The following is a 17302-nucleotide window of genomic DNA, read 5'->3' on the forward strand; positions in this document are numbered from 1 at the left end:
AGCAACGGCGCCATTTCGACTCCAGGTTCCGACCTGTTCGGTGGACTCTCGGGAAAGTTTCTCCCTCCGCCCACATGATCTTTTAACTGTATTAACAACAAAAACAACAACAAAAAGAAAACGATCCCATAATCGTTCTTTCTTCACGCGAGGAATTATTTCTGATCGGTGCTCTTGTTTAGATCTTCATGGTGAAGGAAGCCATTTTGGATCCTCCATATCTCATGCATCCTCCTCTTTTGTGCTCATCGTCGAGCGGTTTGGGAATCATCATGTTGGCTGTCGATTCGTGTTTGGACAACGTCGAGAACAACGAACCCACCCGGGTGGTGTCCTGCTCCAACCTGAACAAATCCCTTACCAGGCGAGCTCTTCTGAAGAAAGGAGGAGGAGGAGGACATGGACATCATCAACATCAACATCGAGTCCGCGTCCAAAGCAGAATCACCTCCAACCAGAAGCAGGTTTCGGTTCTCAGGAGCAACACGACACGTTTAACCGACATCAACAACAACAACCACCACCACCACCTTTCCACCAGCACCATCATCAACGACCTGAAAAACACCTCCCCCAACAAGAGCACCGAGCTCCAGACCAACACACCATCCAAGGAGGTCAGTAACACACTTTTCTCTTCTAAATATCATCTAGGACACCATATGCACCAACAAATGCTCTCAACCCCATGTGAAACCTGATATCAGACCCATTGTTTGTGTTTGACCCCCCTTTTTTTCCCACCATGTTATTGCCCCCCTCTGGTATCTTCTCACAACAAAGGTTTTATGGTGCAGAAATGGTCCATAATAATTATAAGATGTAATGTGATGTAAAGAACTGATAAAAAAATCCATCCATTGGATTCATTCATCAAAAATGTATTTGGAAAAAGAAGTAAAAACCCACCATAGTACACGTCGAAATGTTTTTTCACGTGTCGAAATGTTTTTAATGTTTTTTCGTATCGTATAGTGTCGTTGATTTGGCCCAGAAATCTGATTTCGTGTCTAATCTGGGTCACGGGTTTATCTCTTGTTGTCGTTGTTTAACGTCCTGGTGTGGCGGGGGAGGGAGGGAGGGTGCGTGCACGTAAAAAGGCCTACGTGCAGCCAGGGGTGTTGCTCAATGCCTGCCAGCCGGATGCCATTTGTTCGTGTGTCTGCTCTGTTCCACCGGATGATAAATATATGTGTTTTTATTTACTAAACACGCCCCTGTTCTGTCCTCAGGTGCTGAAATCCAAAGCCGGGAAGACAGAAAGAGCGTCGGACAAACACAGGACGCACGCCCCCAACGTCAACACCCGCTCGAGCCGACACGCCAAATACGAAAGCAGGGACAGGAAGAGGTCTCTGAGCTCGGCGGAAACGCAGAGGAACACAAAGAACGCCGAGGAGACCCTCAAAGACGCGGAGAAGACCTACGCGGGAGCCAAGTTCAGCGAGCCGCCTTCGCCGAGCGTGTTGCCCAAGCCCCCGAGTCACTGGGTGGGAGAGAACGGACCTCGGCATTCCGACAACAGCCGCGAGCAGATGTCTGTGCATCTGAAGACCATCCTGAAAGTACAGTCCAAACCGTGAAGCGGCTCGAAAAGACAGTTTTAGCAAAAGAACATCATGAATTCGGCTCCAGGAGAACGACGACAAAAACGCGTTTCGAGGCGCGATAAAAACGTCTTGCGTTAGGAAGAGACACTCATTTCCTTTTCTTTTTTTTTTAGAAAAATAAAACGTGTAAATAATGTAAAACGTGTAACATACGTGTATATTTTTTGGACGTTGTTTTAAGAGAAAAATCTAGTTTTGTTACTGAAGCCTATGATGGTATGCTCGGAGCGAACGCACTGACCGAGGCACATCCCGGAATGCACATTACACGTGAAAAAAAATGCTTAGTTTTGCACAAGAACGGGAGAAAAAGCGACGCGGGTCCCTTTTTTGTGACGCGAGGACGGATCGGCGGAGGCGTTCCTAGAAAGGGACGCGGACACGTTTTTTTTTTAAAAGGGTAGGAATGTAGCATCGTACTGAGAAACAGCGCCTACTAAAGGACAAATCGAAAAACCGGCGCTTGCGGAAGTGAACCATTTTGTCCTAACAGTGTATCACTTCGAGAATGTGTGTGTTGTTTTTTTTTTTTAAACAGGAAATGATGTTTACTGTGAAAGAAGGTTTTGTATTAGGGATGTGTTTACATATCTGTGGAGAAAAGCCAGGCCTCTACCATCACCCCCCCATTCCCCATATCTTCACTAACCTTAAACTAAACCCAAGACGTTTTTATTTTCGCAAAAGAAACATTTTGTTGCAACGTTGATTTGATTTTTAAAGCAAAAAAAATTCCCTTTTTTATTTTTAATTACAGAAAAGCAAGTAACTTATGCCCTCGGTTCTGAAATTGGTAAAAGAAACGTTATGAACGTTTTAAATTAAAAAAAAAAAAAGTATTAAAATAAAGAATTTGGCCACCCCCTTTACATTGTGGTGTTTTTGTTTTCCTTTTTGCACGCACTCTTCCTCACGGTTTGTCCATCAATCTTCCACTATTCTTCCAAGGTGTTTGATGCTTTGACGGACTTCGGTTCTAAAAGTGGTCCTTTTTAAGAATATTTGATGAAAGGTTCATCAAAAATGGTTCTTCTATGATCTCATTATGGAAAAACCCTTTTTTATTCTCCCTGGCTCCTTGTGTTTTGACCCTTTACTGTTCCATGTCTTAATTGATCATCTGTGAACATCTAGGCTCAAAGTTGGTGTTAGAAAATGGGGAAAAATGGGCGAGCGTAAGGATTGGAGCTCGAATCGTGATGTCTAGACGACCGGGTCAGCGCATCTCTAAAACTGCAGAAAGGCGAAAGTGTAGGTTTATTGCCTATAAATTTGTTTCTGAAAGTATTTGGACGTTCCAGTCTAGAATTAGTTCCCACCACTCTTGTTAGATCCACTAGATTTCTGTGGTGGGGTGAAGTTGATGTTCCAGTCCATACCAGTGTTCAGTGGGGTTGAGGTCAGGACTCTGTACGCAGTCGGATACTTGAGTTCCTCCATTCCAAGTCTTGATTTTAAAGTCATGTTTGAGCTTCTTGGTTTCAATAGACTTTGGTCTTTATGGCAGAGGGGTTGGGAAAAGGTCCTTGAGAGTCTACAAACTGGGAGCCAGATTTATATATAGTCTGTCTGTTTTCAGCAGGTGCTCTCTGACACTAAAGACAAAAAGTATCCGAAAGATACTTTGCAAAGACCGGAACACCAACATGTACATGTCTCCGGCGTCTGTCTGTATATTAGTGCCATTAAAAGCTTAGATGAACTTCGTCCACTTGCACTAAACACAAAGTGATCTTTGACTGTGTACTGGCTCTTTAATCTAACAAAACGAACGATTGTATGGTTCTCTCTAATTTCAGTACTGTATCATACTTATTATACTTATATATAATTTATTACAATACAAATCCCATTACCCCATACTGTTATTTCTCGATTTGTTTGAAAGAATCGGAGCAGCGCCCTCTTAACAATGGACATTGCCTTAAAGCAGTTTCACAGAGATATGAGGTTATAACGTTGTATAAAAGAATGTATAGTTTATCCCTAATGAGTGACTGTGGTAAGAACAAACCTCCTGAGTCATTTTTTTAAAATGGTTGTGGTGTATATCAGTGGTGGGCAGTCAGGGCCAGCAAAGCCGCCTTCATTTATTCCCAACAGTTTATTCTCTTCATTTCGTAGCGTTTCTTTTGGCTACACTGCTTCCAGTACGTGTATGTGGATGTTAGATTTTTTGCCAATCAGATTTCAGCCTCTATGTGCTGCCATGTCAATCTAATCTGCCGAGGGCCTTCAGAGTCAGTAGTGCTGGCCTTTTTACCTCAGTCTCTATTAGCAATGAGTCTGTTTCTTTAACCAATCAGATTTCAGATTCTCCTCACAGGGAAAGCTAGCGGGCCCAGAATAGCGTCCGCATTTTTCCGTCCTCTGGTTGGTTGGTCAGAGGGAAACTGGTAAAACACGTTTGTAGCTCTGCACACATTAATACATATGAGTTAGACTTTTTCATGCCTATGGAGGAAGAGAAATTTATTTGGTCTCGGACATACTTAAAAATACATTTTGAAGAAAAGCTAGACATCATGAGAAGGTCGGCCAACCCTGAAACTGTCTCAGCCCGGGAAATGGTTTGTTCTCCACTTCCAGACCACTGAATACGAGCGGTACCACTGGATTACAGCCTCTGAGTGGCGCTGCACATTATGAGTCTGCATCTCTGGTGAGCAGGTTGTGTTTTATTTAGATTTTTAATGTTTTTGTCATGTTATTAGACAAATATTGATTCTGCTCCAGATGTTGTAAGTGCACAGTTGCAGAGGTGTAACGAGTAGTTGAAATTCGATACTAGCCGAAAAATTACTTAAGTACACTAATAAAGTACATCTACTCAAATACTTTAAACCACTGATACGATGTAAGTATATATCAATTTCTCATATCATGTTCTTTTTAGTATTTATTCAGAGATACCATCCACTAGTACCAATATCCGATTGATTCCCAAGATTGGAAAAACAAGAAGACCTCACGCTTTTCAGCCGTCGTGCAAAACATTTCTATGTCTAAATCCCAGCAATTTTTTCAGAACTTCTGTGCGTTTATGTCGTATTTATTTCGAGAGCAGCTGTTCTAACTTACGCATTACACACATGCACTGTTATCCTTGCACACAGATTTGCAGCTGCGCCCAACGACAGGCCTGGCAGTGTTATATTATCCCCAGCAATGCAAAGGTCGTGGCACGCTGTTGCATAAGATTTCAGTTCACCTCCTGTGCACTCGTCGCCTGCCTGTAATTACTAGTCTGACTGTTACGCTGCTTTTTTTGTGATACTGAAGCGTAATAAAGCTAAGTAGGAGTTCCTTGACTGCAGCTCATAGCAGAAAAACAGCTCACGTTACAGATTACAAGTGTGTAGGAGTGCAATGCTTGTCTGAGCAATGACCTCCTTTATCTTAGCGCCTCCTTCATCTTAGTTAAAGTACCTTTAAGTGTTTATTGAGCCATAAATTGAAGTCTAAGACTCTCATATTTCTTGGTGTGCTAAAAGAGAATGGCTGAAAAACTCCAAGCTCTTAAGCAGCGGGTTTGTGTTTGCGTCGACGACTCGAAGGAGAAATTCCATCGACTGGGAGACGCAATATGGCGCCACCCGGAGCTAGCGTATGCGGAAAGACAAGCCCACGATACTCTGGTCCGGTTTTTTACACAGGAGAAAGGATGGACCGTGGAGGCACGGTATAAGCTAGAAACAGCTTTTCGGGCTACGTGGGGACCTGCGGGTGGAGCCGATGGTGAGTCTGTGGTGAATGTGGGGTTTCTGTGTGAGTACGATGCTCTGCCCGCTATAGGTCACGCGTGCGGCCACAACCTGATAGCGGAGAGCGGAGCTGCAGCAGCAGTGGGCCTGAAGGCGGCGCTGGAGAGCGAGGGGGCGTGGCCTGTCCTAATTAAGGTGTGTCAATTAAGCGTGACCGTTTATACTTAATATTTTTACACATATACTTTGAATAACATTACAAAGATTAGCAAAAATCTATTCACTGTAGCTGATAATGGAATTCCTGTCACTCTATTATCATTTAGCTATTACGGAAAGTCCTTTTCATCATTGTTCGCAAACAAGATCGGCATAATGTTTAGTCGTGTTGTCAGTATGATGGCGCACAGTTTCAAGATTTCCTGATATAAACTACAGTTTGGATTCCAATAACCGAAAATGCACAAGACTGAATTTCTTCTGTATGGCGTCTATGAATTTCAGCACAAATGTACACATTACTGAATGTGGGATATCGCAACGATATCGGATAGGATTCACACTTTTACTGTACTGTGCTAGTGTTTGTTCGTTTCTTTTGCTCTGTCTGTTTTTTGCTCTGTCTGTCGCCAAATGAAGGTTCACGAGATTCACCCTTGACCTATTTTAGAGAATTCGTTGATCTGGTCCCGCACACTCGCCTTTATTAGTGACGTTCAAGATTCGATTCATCAATTCACATTTCCCCAAAGAAATTTAGTGGAAATTTTAGAGGATAAACTTGAAAGTTGACAACAGGTTTAACCATTTTGCATTCAATGAACTGATGCTGAGATGTTTTGGGGGTTAAAACCCGTTCAGGTGAAACTAATACAATACATTTTGATCAACATGACCATTGATAATGTAGGAAACAGCAGACAATTTGTACACTGCTAATTAAACGAATGTACCTACCCATATGGTAAAAAATAATATATTTAAAAAAAATGTATATGCTCAATAAAATATATTTTTGAAATATATATATATATAAAATTATAATATAAATATAATTATAATATAAATATATAATAAATAATATATAAAATATAATATATATTATAAATAAATACATTTTAGGTTCAAGATAATACATTTTCAACCTTGCAGTAGAATGAGGATGGATCCTTTAAAAAATATATAATTTATAATATATATTATATAAGTAAGTATATAAAAAGATAAAATAAGTATTTCTAGAAAATATATTCATATCAATATTTTGAAATAGATTTTAGCAAGTAGATTTTTCGCCCATATTTAAAATAAACTTCAAAATATATTTAAAAATATATATTTTCTGTTGTTTGCGTAAACATTCGCAATTTGTTCCAAGCAACAGGAAATTGCTTTTATGATGTGCGCTACATGAGTGACTATAAGATGAGAAGGTTGAACAAGTTGTTTTGAAAATTTCATTTCTGATTTCAGAAATGCTCCAAAGCAACTGGGAAAAACTATGAGTTCGAAAATGTCATATTTATAGCATGACGTTTCATACTACAAATGTTGACTAGCATAAATACCATTAGCATTGATACACTAGAGATATAATTTTGCAAATGAAAGGAAAAACAATATATCTAATCTCTTGAACTGTGTACTGGAACATGGACCACAGTTTATAGACAGACAGATTTGAAGACGGCGATAGTGGAAATGAGGGTCATCTGGAATAGGATAGAACGGAGAGAAAAATCAGGAGAATGTATCAGGAGAACACACATGTTCATTTACGGTGTGGTGTCCACAATCTTTCGTCCATATATTTTATTGTCTCGTTTATGCAATGTTTTCATGAATTCTCTGCATGATTAGATAACCGTTCTGGGGACTCCAGCGGAAGAAGATGGAGGTGGGAAGGCGGACTTGCTGCGAGAAGACGCCTTTGAGGATATGGATGTCGTTTTTATGGCTCATCCATCGCAGGAGGACGCTACCTACATCCCAGACGTGGCAGAACATGAGTAACTGAGTATTACACGTTGAAAATCCACCATGATTACACCAAGAACTGTTTCCAAATCTAGTTTTTATGTTATAAAACGAGTCATGCCATATTTAACAATCCATTTAATGCTCCATCTTATCCAGTCTTATCAGCTGAGACCATATCAGTCACACACTCCTTCTCATCTCCTTTTCTGACCATTGTATCAGAAAAGCAGATTTTTCTAGCAAGCAATGCCAATGCAATGACATCACCAGTTTGCTAAACTGGTATCTTCTGAACTCCTAATTTACCTGACATGATCGCTGCACTATAAAAAGACTATATAAATAAATCAGTACGTCATGCTGAAATATATGCACGTTGTTCAGAACATCCTATCAGACCCATAGATTGTCTTTAGAATCAAACCTCTGTACAGTGTGTGTCGAAGTTTTCTTAGATCTTCTTCATTTGCCAAATTAACTACTAAGCCATACTATTGCAAGGCAGTACTAATAGAAGATCCAGATTCGTATAGCAAAGATGACTCTCAGCCCACGTGCCAGTTCCGGATCAATGCTGTACTCTGGCTAATTCTCAAATAAAATCCATGGGCAAATTGGGGAGCAGCAAATCTTGGCAATTTTCCAAAGCTAATGCTAATCTGGTGATTAAAACGGAGGACCAGTGTGTATAAATATTGATCATTTTGCCATCATTTTGCTTTTTCTCAGGGCAGTATTGCCAACGAATTCAGCATAAGAGGACCCGGCTACTGTTTTGACAAATTTTTGCTACAACAGTACCTGGTCTGTTTTGTTTCCGGAACATGGTTTAGACGCTGCCACTACCACAGAAGGAAAATATCCATTCCAATACACTGGCGCCGTAGACCACCGCCAAGTTTGCCTATGCCTAGAAACGGTGCTGTTGGCAAGTGATTTCACTGGTTTGAACTCCAAGTCTGATCTGGCCCTGACAAACGGTTGGCTGACGATAGGACCTAACGTTCCATAGGTCCTCAACTTGCCTATTGTCACGCTATAGATCATCAAATGTGCTGACGAAGAATACACTCCAGATTTAATTGCGACTTTGTGCTTGGACAGCACTGTATCGTTTTATATATATATAATCTAAAATCAATCTATAATTTGTTGCATGTTGTCCTGCAGCCTTGTAGTGAAGTACCACGGACGTGCGTCTCATGCGTCAGCATACCCCTGGGAAGGTGTAAACGCTCTTGATGCAGCCGTCCTGGCCTACAGTAACATGTCTGTTCTCCGCCAGCAACTCAGACCTGACTGGAGGGTACATGGTGCGTATGTGTGTATCTTTAGCCTTATAACCAGATAGAGGAACCTAATATAGAATACTAAGCTGTGTATGACTCGTACTCAGGTATAATAAGGAACGGAGGTGTGAAACCCAACATCATCCCCGACTACAGCGAGCTGGAGTTTTACTTACGCACCCCTTCACACAAAGACCTGCCCAACATCAGGGCCAAAGCTGAGGCCTGCTTTCAAGCAGCTGCCCTGGCTACAGGATGCAAGGTTAGTGCACTGAGGAAATTTTGGCTTGGCTTACACACGTTTCCAAAGATACAATATACAAACCCAGGTATTGGGACACCAGATTTTTCCAATCATATGTGTACCTTCACCGGACTTCGAGGTAGATTTGTGTACGTAGGATATCTTTGGATGCGGTAGCATGAAATTTTTCCTTCACTTGAACTAGGACACCCATGAAGATATGCTTTACATGTGTTGGAAAATGTGGAATATCTCCTGCTATGGAAGATATTGAATCCTATTGAACATCTTTGGAATTGAATAGATAAATGGGAATCCTGATGACACCCCAGGCCTCCTCACCTCACCTAAGTGGAGACTTGGTAGGGACTAAAGGTATAACAGGAGTACATACCAATCTTAGGTCAAGTATCTACAAACTTTTGTCTCATCTATGGGTTGTGTTACCAGGTTTCTGCTTATTTTTCTATAAAGTGGAAAGCACACATCTTTCCTAAAGGATTCCTCTGTTCAGAACCTCTGGAAACCTCAGAACGGTGGAAATGTTAGCATGTCATTAATTATGCATTTCTTATTGTAAATGAAAAAGTCATGATCAGAGAAACTAAACCAATTTTTGCTCCTTACAGGTTGAGCTTCTCTTCGTTAGAAACGAGTTCCATGAAATTTTGAGGAACCGCACTTTGGAAGGCCTGTATGAGGAGAATGGGACGGCTCTTGGCATGAAGTTCATAACTGTTCAGGATTCTTCTGGTAACTTAATAAGATAGCGTACAACCTAAGGAATGGAATGGTGTGGCAACTGTACTAACTAATATGGTGTTGGTATATCCCAGTATCTACTTATTACATTACCATTGGAAGAACCTGGCCGAATAGGAATCTGAGGCTCTCATGGGCACAGATTTACCCAAAATGGGTAAGTCTGGAAAGACAGAGTGCCGGAATTTCTGTGAGTTTGTGCTCATGATAGCCTCAGATTACCGTTCTTGGCTGACATTAATGGGACCTGAAGTGATCATCTACTGCTGCCACATGATTTGCTGATAACATACCTGCAAGAATGTCCAGGTGAACGGGTATTCGTTTATCAGGAAACCATCCATGCAAATCCGAACCCTGCATTTGGACTCTAATGGATATTAGTTTCTCATGTCTGATTTCATTTATACCATTTATCCCTACTAGCAAGTTCCAAGCAATGATTTGTATTTAATGGTTAGGAAATGTGCAAGTTACTTCTAAACCTGATTTTCTGATTTCCATCCCATCCATTTCAGGGTCTTCAGATTTCGGCAACGTGACTCACGTGGTTCCAGGGATTCAGCCTTATTTCTACATTGGTTCTGAGGCGCTAAATCACACTGCAGAATACACAGCTGCCTCTGGTGAGTTTGAGGAACCGTCAAAGTGTTCGATTTGATGGTCCACTTTCAACAAGGTGCACTACTGTTTTGCCCTTTTGGTCTTTATACTGGTTTGAAAAGTAGCTCATCGATTTCATTCCCATGGAACTAATTTTCACCTTTGAATATAATTTAGAAAACACAAGTATATCTACTCTAAATTGGGCTGTATTCTTTAAAAACAAATGCTATAGTTCAGAGATTCAGAAAACATGGTGCAGGAGACTCATTGATGGAAATAATCAAATGTATTATATTTAGGGGTCCAAGCACCTAAAAGATCGAACGCATTCGTTCAGTGGAAAGAAATATAACACTCGCAAAATAGTATTTGACAATCTTCTAGATTGTGGACACATGACTTTAAGATTGTGTTTTTTGAACCACCTTCAGTCCCCATTTACTGATATATTATGCTTTATAAAGATGTATTACAAGTATTCGTGGAGATTTGTGGCCATTCAGCTACAAAGTCATGCACCATCATGTACAATTCATCCTAAAGGTGTTCAATGAGGTTGGGGTCAGAGCTCTATAGCAGGAGATCTTCCACTCCAATGCATGTAAAGCATATCTTCATGGAGCTGATTTGGTGCACAGGGGTATTGCCATGCTGGAATAGGTTTGGGTCTCCTAATTCAGTGATGGAACGCATCCCAAGACATCTTCTACAATTGTGTGCCTTCAAGTTTGGAATAAAATTTTGGAGAAGAACCACATGTGGCTGGAACCAAATATTAGCTGTGGGTTTCAATTTTGCCCTGTCACACATCCATATTTTATTTAAAGCACACCTAGTAAATGACATCAACCAAATATTTTATACTCTTGTGCAATATCATTAGAAATTCATGCAATACACACGTCTGGTTAAAGTAGAAAATCTGAGGGTATTCGGTCTCATTTACGGCTCTTCATTAACTCAACTTCTGTTCTGCAGGTGCAGATGAAGCTCAGTTTTACACTCTGCGTACCGCTAAAGCTTTAGCCATGACTGCACTTGACGTAATCTTCATCCCTGGACTGCTCGACAAAGTCAAACAGGAGTTTAAACAGGCCAAGGAGAGAGGACTGAAACATGGGGAAGCTGCGACCAAAAAAGAAATATGAAACAGCCACAGTCTAGACATCTTAGAAACGTGATCCCGCTTTTACCCCATTAGCACTCGTGTCCTTTTTATACCGTATCCTGGAGTTGATTTGATCCTGCAGGAAATAGAAATCAGTGGGTATAAAACACAGCCCCACTGCACCGCCTCCCCTCCGGTATTTTGTCGTTTTAATAAAACCGTAAAAGCACAGTGTGTGTGTCAAGATTTCAGTTTTATCAAACACATTTAGTTCCCATTTGCCCATCAGATACTGATGTAGGTGAGGTGAGGAGGTCGTTCCAATTCATCCCAAAGGTGTTCGATAGGGTTTGGAGCTCTATTGCACGCGTCATGGAAATCCACCTTTTAAAATGAAACTAAGCCAGTCCTTTATTGGAATTTTTGAGGTCGCTCTGTATGACCTGATATTTCATCACACAAGGACTTTATTGGACATGATCATGTTAAAATTTTTTATAAAACAAAAGAAAGGATTAACCATTCACCATATAACATCCCACTTTCTTCAACCGTATATGTACCTGTCCATCTTCATCAATCTGAGATCTTGCTTGTGCAGATATAAATGTCCACCATATGTTCTTCTACTGGTGTTTACAGGTCAGACCATTACCAGGAGTAGATACCATAAAAATGACAACCAAAGTGATCTATAATTGCTGTATATGCTTTCCCCATACTGTAGGGTTAAACACAGGTCAGGAAGAGTATCTCCTGAGAAGTAAACAATCTGATCTGCAGACCTAATTTCCTAATCTGATGATCTGACCTGATCTCCTGACCTGATCTCCGGACCTAATTATCTAATCTGATCTCCTGACCTGATCTCCAGACCTAATTTCCTAATCTGATCTCCTGACCTGATCTCCAGACCTAATCTCCTAATCAGATCTACATACTTGATTTCTTAATCTGATCTCCTGACCTGATCTCCTAATCTGATGTCCAGACTTGATCTCCTGACCTGATTTCCTAATTGGATCTCCTAACTGACACAAGAGCTGGCATCAGTGCAGAGATGTAGGATGTAGAACGTCAGAGACACCAACAGGACTGATGTATTGTGTAATGGTGGATATTGAGAATATATAAATACAGTATAATACAGTCCAATTTTTAAGTAATCTATATAAATTCAACTCAATTTCTGTAGCACGTTTCACAATAGACTTTGTCTCAAAGCAGCTTTAGAGAATGTAAAAACAAGATTTGGATTTAAATGTGTATTTATCCCTGATGAGTGACTGTGACAAATAATATAAAGAGAAACCTTAAGAGGAACCCGTCCTCATCTGGGCGACGCCAAGAGTGCAGGTATAAATCATACAAAACACTGAAGAGGGAGAAACATCATAGTGTGTGATTTTGAATAATGGCCGTTCTACGGTCTTATACTGTCAGTTGGAGAAGTGGAACCCCTGAGAGTTCTCATAAATTAGCTTAACATCTGAGATCTTTATAGATTCAACCCCAATTCCTTCATGCCAGATCCTTAAAATGTTCAATAAAGAATAAACATCGTATGTGGAATGTTATTTATTCTCAAAATTCAATGTGTGAAATATTGATGACGTGGTGGTACGTCTCTAGATGGCTCGTGAAATTCTCTATAAAAAAATATCTACATAAAGATAGAGAACCACCACACAGATGTGATGCTCTTACCCAATACTGTCTTCAATCTTCAGGATTTAAAGCTACATATTGTGCACATACACCATGTATGTACTGCACTATAATATGAATCTAACATTTGACAGTAAAAGCACACATTTAATCTTGTTTTAGTGTCTGGAAAACAGTTCAACCAGCAGTGAATGACAGGACAAAGGATTGCATGGACAAATGAGGAGCTCATAAAGCACTAACCTTAACTACAGGGTGCCTACAGCTGTGCCTACAGCGCTGGGGAGAAGCAGTGAATAGGTTTTGTTCACAAGCCTGACGGCCTGCTGAGAACGTTTTTATATCCACAGGCCATCAGGGGAATTCGACTGCCTGGGGTTGTTTCAACTAGTCCATCTTTCCTCTACACACAATGCAAAAAAAACCAACTACAGACTTTCTCTGCATGCTTTATATACACCATTACAACTATGAATAACAACTTACCAAAGGCCTCCTTAGTTAGTTGGAGGTTTCTTTCTGATCCAGTTCATCTCAGAGCAGTTCAATAGGATTTAGGTGTGGTGACTGGGCACGCCATTTCACAGATATATATGGTAGAAATGACAATAAAAGCTTCTTGACTTGAATCGCTTTGTAGGGTTGGGAAATGCATGCAGTCATTCAGGACATAGTGACGTATTAAAATGTACGCAAACAGAAAAGGGCAGCTTTATTAGAACTTCATACACTATGTGTAAAATACAGCAATTTGAGACATTTCACACCCAGTCTCCTCTGAGGAGGCGCTGAAAAAAAGAATCCGAGCAAATCATCGAGCAAAAGTGGAGGCTAGAGACCTTGGGGACATTCCGAACTTAGATCAACGGACAAGAAATTTGACACTAGATGATCACTACACATATTTCAAACACCTGATAGCTAGGTATTTTCAGCCATCACTTACTGAGTGCCAATTGGGTTTATCTTTGTGCTGCATGATTAAGTTACCTCTGGAGGGAGGGGCATTCTGGGACAAGTTGTGTATGTGGGGGTGTGTTTGGAAGGTTTGGACCCCGAGACTTCAGGAGGTCTTTGTGAAAGGGGTGAGATGTAATGACCTTCCAGGCACCGGGAACTGGTGGGAAAGGAGGTGATCAGGGCGAACTGTTGTGGGAGGATTGTTCAGATGTTTTGAGAGAGCATGGGGAGGTGGTAGTTCAGTGGTTAAGTACATTCTCAAGTTGCATGGCTGCAAAATTAATGAAAATAGCCTGAGAAACGTACAATAAATTAACGTCACTGAGAAACCTATAAAACAATACCTATTATGATTAAATGTGCACAAGAATATCTACATAGTCATAATATACATGGTAACAAGAATGGATCCTTAAGCTTATGGTGTTTAAGGTAAGTATTAGGAGTCCTAACAAGGCCTATTATTTCAGTGCGAAGTGCCTGAAAAGCTCATTGGTCAGTCTGTGCCGCTGCCCCGCCCACTGGAAATGGGTAGGCTGAGCAGAGGAGTCTTGACCTGCAGAGTAGTGAAAGTGCGGGCTGAACTCGATGGCCAGTGCAGAGCGTACCAATCCGATCCCCCCCAGTTGCTCGGGAGCGGGATGGTACACTCTGCCACTGTCTGGGTTCATGAACAAAGAGCTAGGTTGGAATGCAACGTTCAGTTTTGTCCCGCCTCCACAATAGGACAGACGTGCTCCTTGACCCGTCTCGGGCAACAAATTAGTAAATACGACTGGCTGATCGTCGCAGCGAAGGAAATTCCTCTCACGTCCGCACAATGAGACGAAGGGGAAGTGCTGCTGGTAGCGGTTACTGTGGTTCGCTTTCAAATGCTTGAAGAAGAAAACCAGAAATTGTTGATCTGGAGGAAGAAAGAGAAAACAAAAATTTTAGCTTTTTGGTGACTCGCATGTACCAGCGCAGATGTCAAGTGTGAACAGGTTTCAACTCCCTGCTGTCGATCCTACGTATCTAAATAAAGAGTAAAACTGTGGGGGGGGAAATCAGAAGTCGACCAATACAGCGGTTTTGCCGATTAATCAATCCATACTGATAGTTTTTCCGGGTTGCGCCTGCACTGGAGAGGCTGAGAAGGTCCCCTGTCATTATACTGTACGAGAGCAGCCTCTAGAGGTGAATCACTGATACCACATGCTAAACTAAAGTTAACAGATAAAATAAAAATTACAAAGAAAACTTCTAAAGCATTTAATTACTTCAGTTAATGTTACAAGTGGAATTTTACTTTAGAGAATTGTAATTACATTTTTTTTTATTACCTCAAAAATAGGAAAATCAGGCTGTGAGCCAAGGTTTCCAAACTCTATACTGACAAAAGTATTGGGACGCACGACTTTTCCAGCCATATGTGCGTCTTCCCAAAACTGTTCCCACAAAGTTGTACACACAATTGTATAAGAAATTTTCCTTTTATTTAAACCACAAGACCCAAACCTGTTCCAGCATGACAATGTCCTTGTGCACAAAACCAGCTTCATGACAACACGGGCTGAAGTGGAAGATCTCCTGCTATAGAGCTCTGACCTCAACCCTATTGAACACCTTTGGGATGAAATTGAACGGCACCCCAGGCCTCCTCACTTCCTCACCTACATCAGTACCTGACTTTTACTAACACCCTTATGTCTGAATGAGCACAAATCTCCACAAAATCTAGTGGAACATCTTTCCAAAAGAGTGGAGGTCGATATAAGAGCAAATGGAGACTAAACGTGGAACCGGATGGTCAAAAAAAGTACATCCTAATCTTATGATCTATAAGATGTCCATAAACTTGTCTATTTAATGTATATAAATAGGGCATGGCCTTTATTTTCACCACACATTAACCTTTTCTTGGTATCTATTTGAACCAGAATGTAAATAATAAAGAGGAGGTAATAAGTGATTGTGCAGGGGATTGGGATCTTCAAGAAATCTTCTTCCAAAATAAAAAAAAAGCATAAGAGACTTTCTTTCCAACATGTGGTGGTTGAATGCTGGGGTCAGAGCGCAAGGGTCAGCCATGATACAACGCCCCTGGAGCAGAGAGAGTTAAGGGCCTTGCTCAAGGGCCCAACACTAATGGTGCTTGAATCTTGACCTTCTGATTTACACAGAGTTTCATCACTGCCAGTCCCTGTTCTAAGACGTTGCCAGTAGGCCTCTTAATCAATAGTTGCCATAGTAACCTTCGGCAGTGGGCGGAGCAACTAGCGTTCAACTTTTGACCAATATAAAAAAATTGACGCATATTTTCAGCAACATCCTGGAGTTTGTATACAAGATTCAAAAGTGTATTTGCGTCCAAAATGCTGTCCACTCAACTTAGCTGCCTCGCTGGACATCTCAAAGCTGTCTCTCGTATCCCAGAAGTCACCTATCCATGTGTTAATGCCTTGGGATGTTCACAAACCTCCACCACCAGAGTCTTTCACGGTTTAGAATCAAATAACATTGAGTTTCAACATTGAAAAGACCAAAAACTGCCATGATATCACTTTAAAGACTTTTTACAGCACAAATACTGGAGCGAAGAGGGTTAAGGGCCTGACATACCTTTAAAACAAGTGACAAAGTTCTTCACCTTGGTGTCATCCAGGAAGAGCTAGTGAGAGGACAGAGGGACATTTTAGAGTTGTAAAAGTGTTTATTTGTGACATGAATAAGACGATATAGGGGTGATGTACCTGTCCTTGATGGTCCAGGTAGTAGAAATACTCACGAATACGCGGCTCAGGACTTTGACCCTGTGTGTACATACAGTGTCCTCTCGAAAATAAGGCCAGTGTCCTCCAACAAGACAACCTGGTTACTGTCATACCGACACAGACTCTCATGAGCCCTTATAAGCTCTAATAAGCTCTAAAAAAAAAAGCGAGTAGACAACAACAACAAACCGAGGGATTGTTTTGCTTCGTTTTAAGAGGCGGGGTCTGACATTTACTAACGTCCGGCGGAATCTGAAGGCGCTGTGCATTAGTTCCACCTTCAAAAACCTTTTTTGGTTTGTTTGTTTGTTTGTTTGTTTTTTTAGTTCAGGGTGTATTAAAACACCATACATTTTCGGACCAATAAAAACATGATTATATTCATTATTTATGAATAAAATTAAGAAAAAAAAAATTTTAATGACAAAATCCAGAGGTGGGGTCGAACATTTATTAACGTCCGGCGGAATCTGAGAGCGCTGTGCATTAGTTCCACCTTCAAGAACCTTTTTGTTTGTTTGTTTGTTTGTTTGTTTGTTTGTTTGTTTGTTTGTTTGATTAGGGTGTATTAAACCACCATAGATTTTCGGACCAATAAAACCACATAATGATATTCAT

The 17302-nt window shown here is 40.9% G+C and overlaps 3 protein-coding genes across 3 annotated transcripts; 2 read left to right on the plus strand and 1 right to left on the minus strand.

Moving 5' to 3' along the window:
* On the plus strand, positions 1-2479 carry pnrc1 (proline-rich nuclear receptor coactivator 1). The gene is made up of 2 exons (XM_046874411.1): positions 1-617; positions 1233-2479. Exons 1-2 carry the CDS (start codon positions 189-191, stop codon positions 1581-1583), a joined length of 780 nt encoding a protein of 259 aa, XP_046730367.1. The 5' UTR covers positions 1-188; the 3' UTR covers positions 1584-2479.
* Positions 2480-4839: 2360 nt separating this feature from the next.
* On the plus strand, positions 4840-12173 carry LOC124401758 (peptidase M20 domain-containing protein 2-like). Its single transcript, XM_046874195.1, has 7 exons — positions 4840-5509; positions 7175-7323; positions 8465-8607; positions 8691-8845; positions 9457-9580; positions 10108-10215; positions 11174-12173. Exons 1-7 carry the CDS (start codon positions 5108-5110, stop codon positions 11341-11343), a joined length of 1251 nt encoding a protein of 416 aa, XP_046730151.1. The 5' UTR covers positions 4840-5107; the 3' UTR covers positions 11344-12173.
* A 1479-nt stretch (positions 12174-13652) lies between these two features.
* Positions 13653-16941, minus strand: c18h8orf82 (chromosome 18 C8orf82 homolog). Its single transcript, XM_046874196.1, has 3 exons — positions 16664-16941; positions 16533-16581; positions 13653-14835 (listed from the first exon to the last, which is right to left on the minus strand). The coding sequence occupies exons 1-3, from the start codon at positions 16811-16813 to the stop codon at positions 14393-14395; spliced, it is 642 nt and encodes a 213-aa protein (XP_046730152.1). The 5' UTR covers positions 16814-16941; the 3' UTR covers positions 13653-14392.
* Between the last annotated feature and the right edge of the window lie 361 nt (positions 16942-17302).

The sequence above is a fragment of the Silurus meridionalis genome, chromosome 18 (assembly GCF_014805685.1).
Source record: "Silurus meridionalis isolate SWU-2019-XX chromosome 18, ASM1480568v1, whole genome shotgun sequence".
NCBI lineage: Eukaryota > Metazoa > Chordata > Actinopteri > Siluriformes > Siluridae > Silurus > Silurus meridionalis.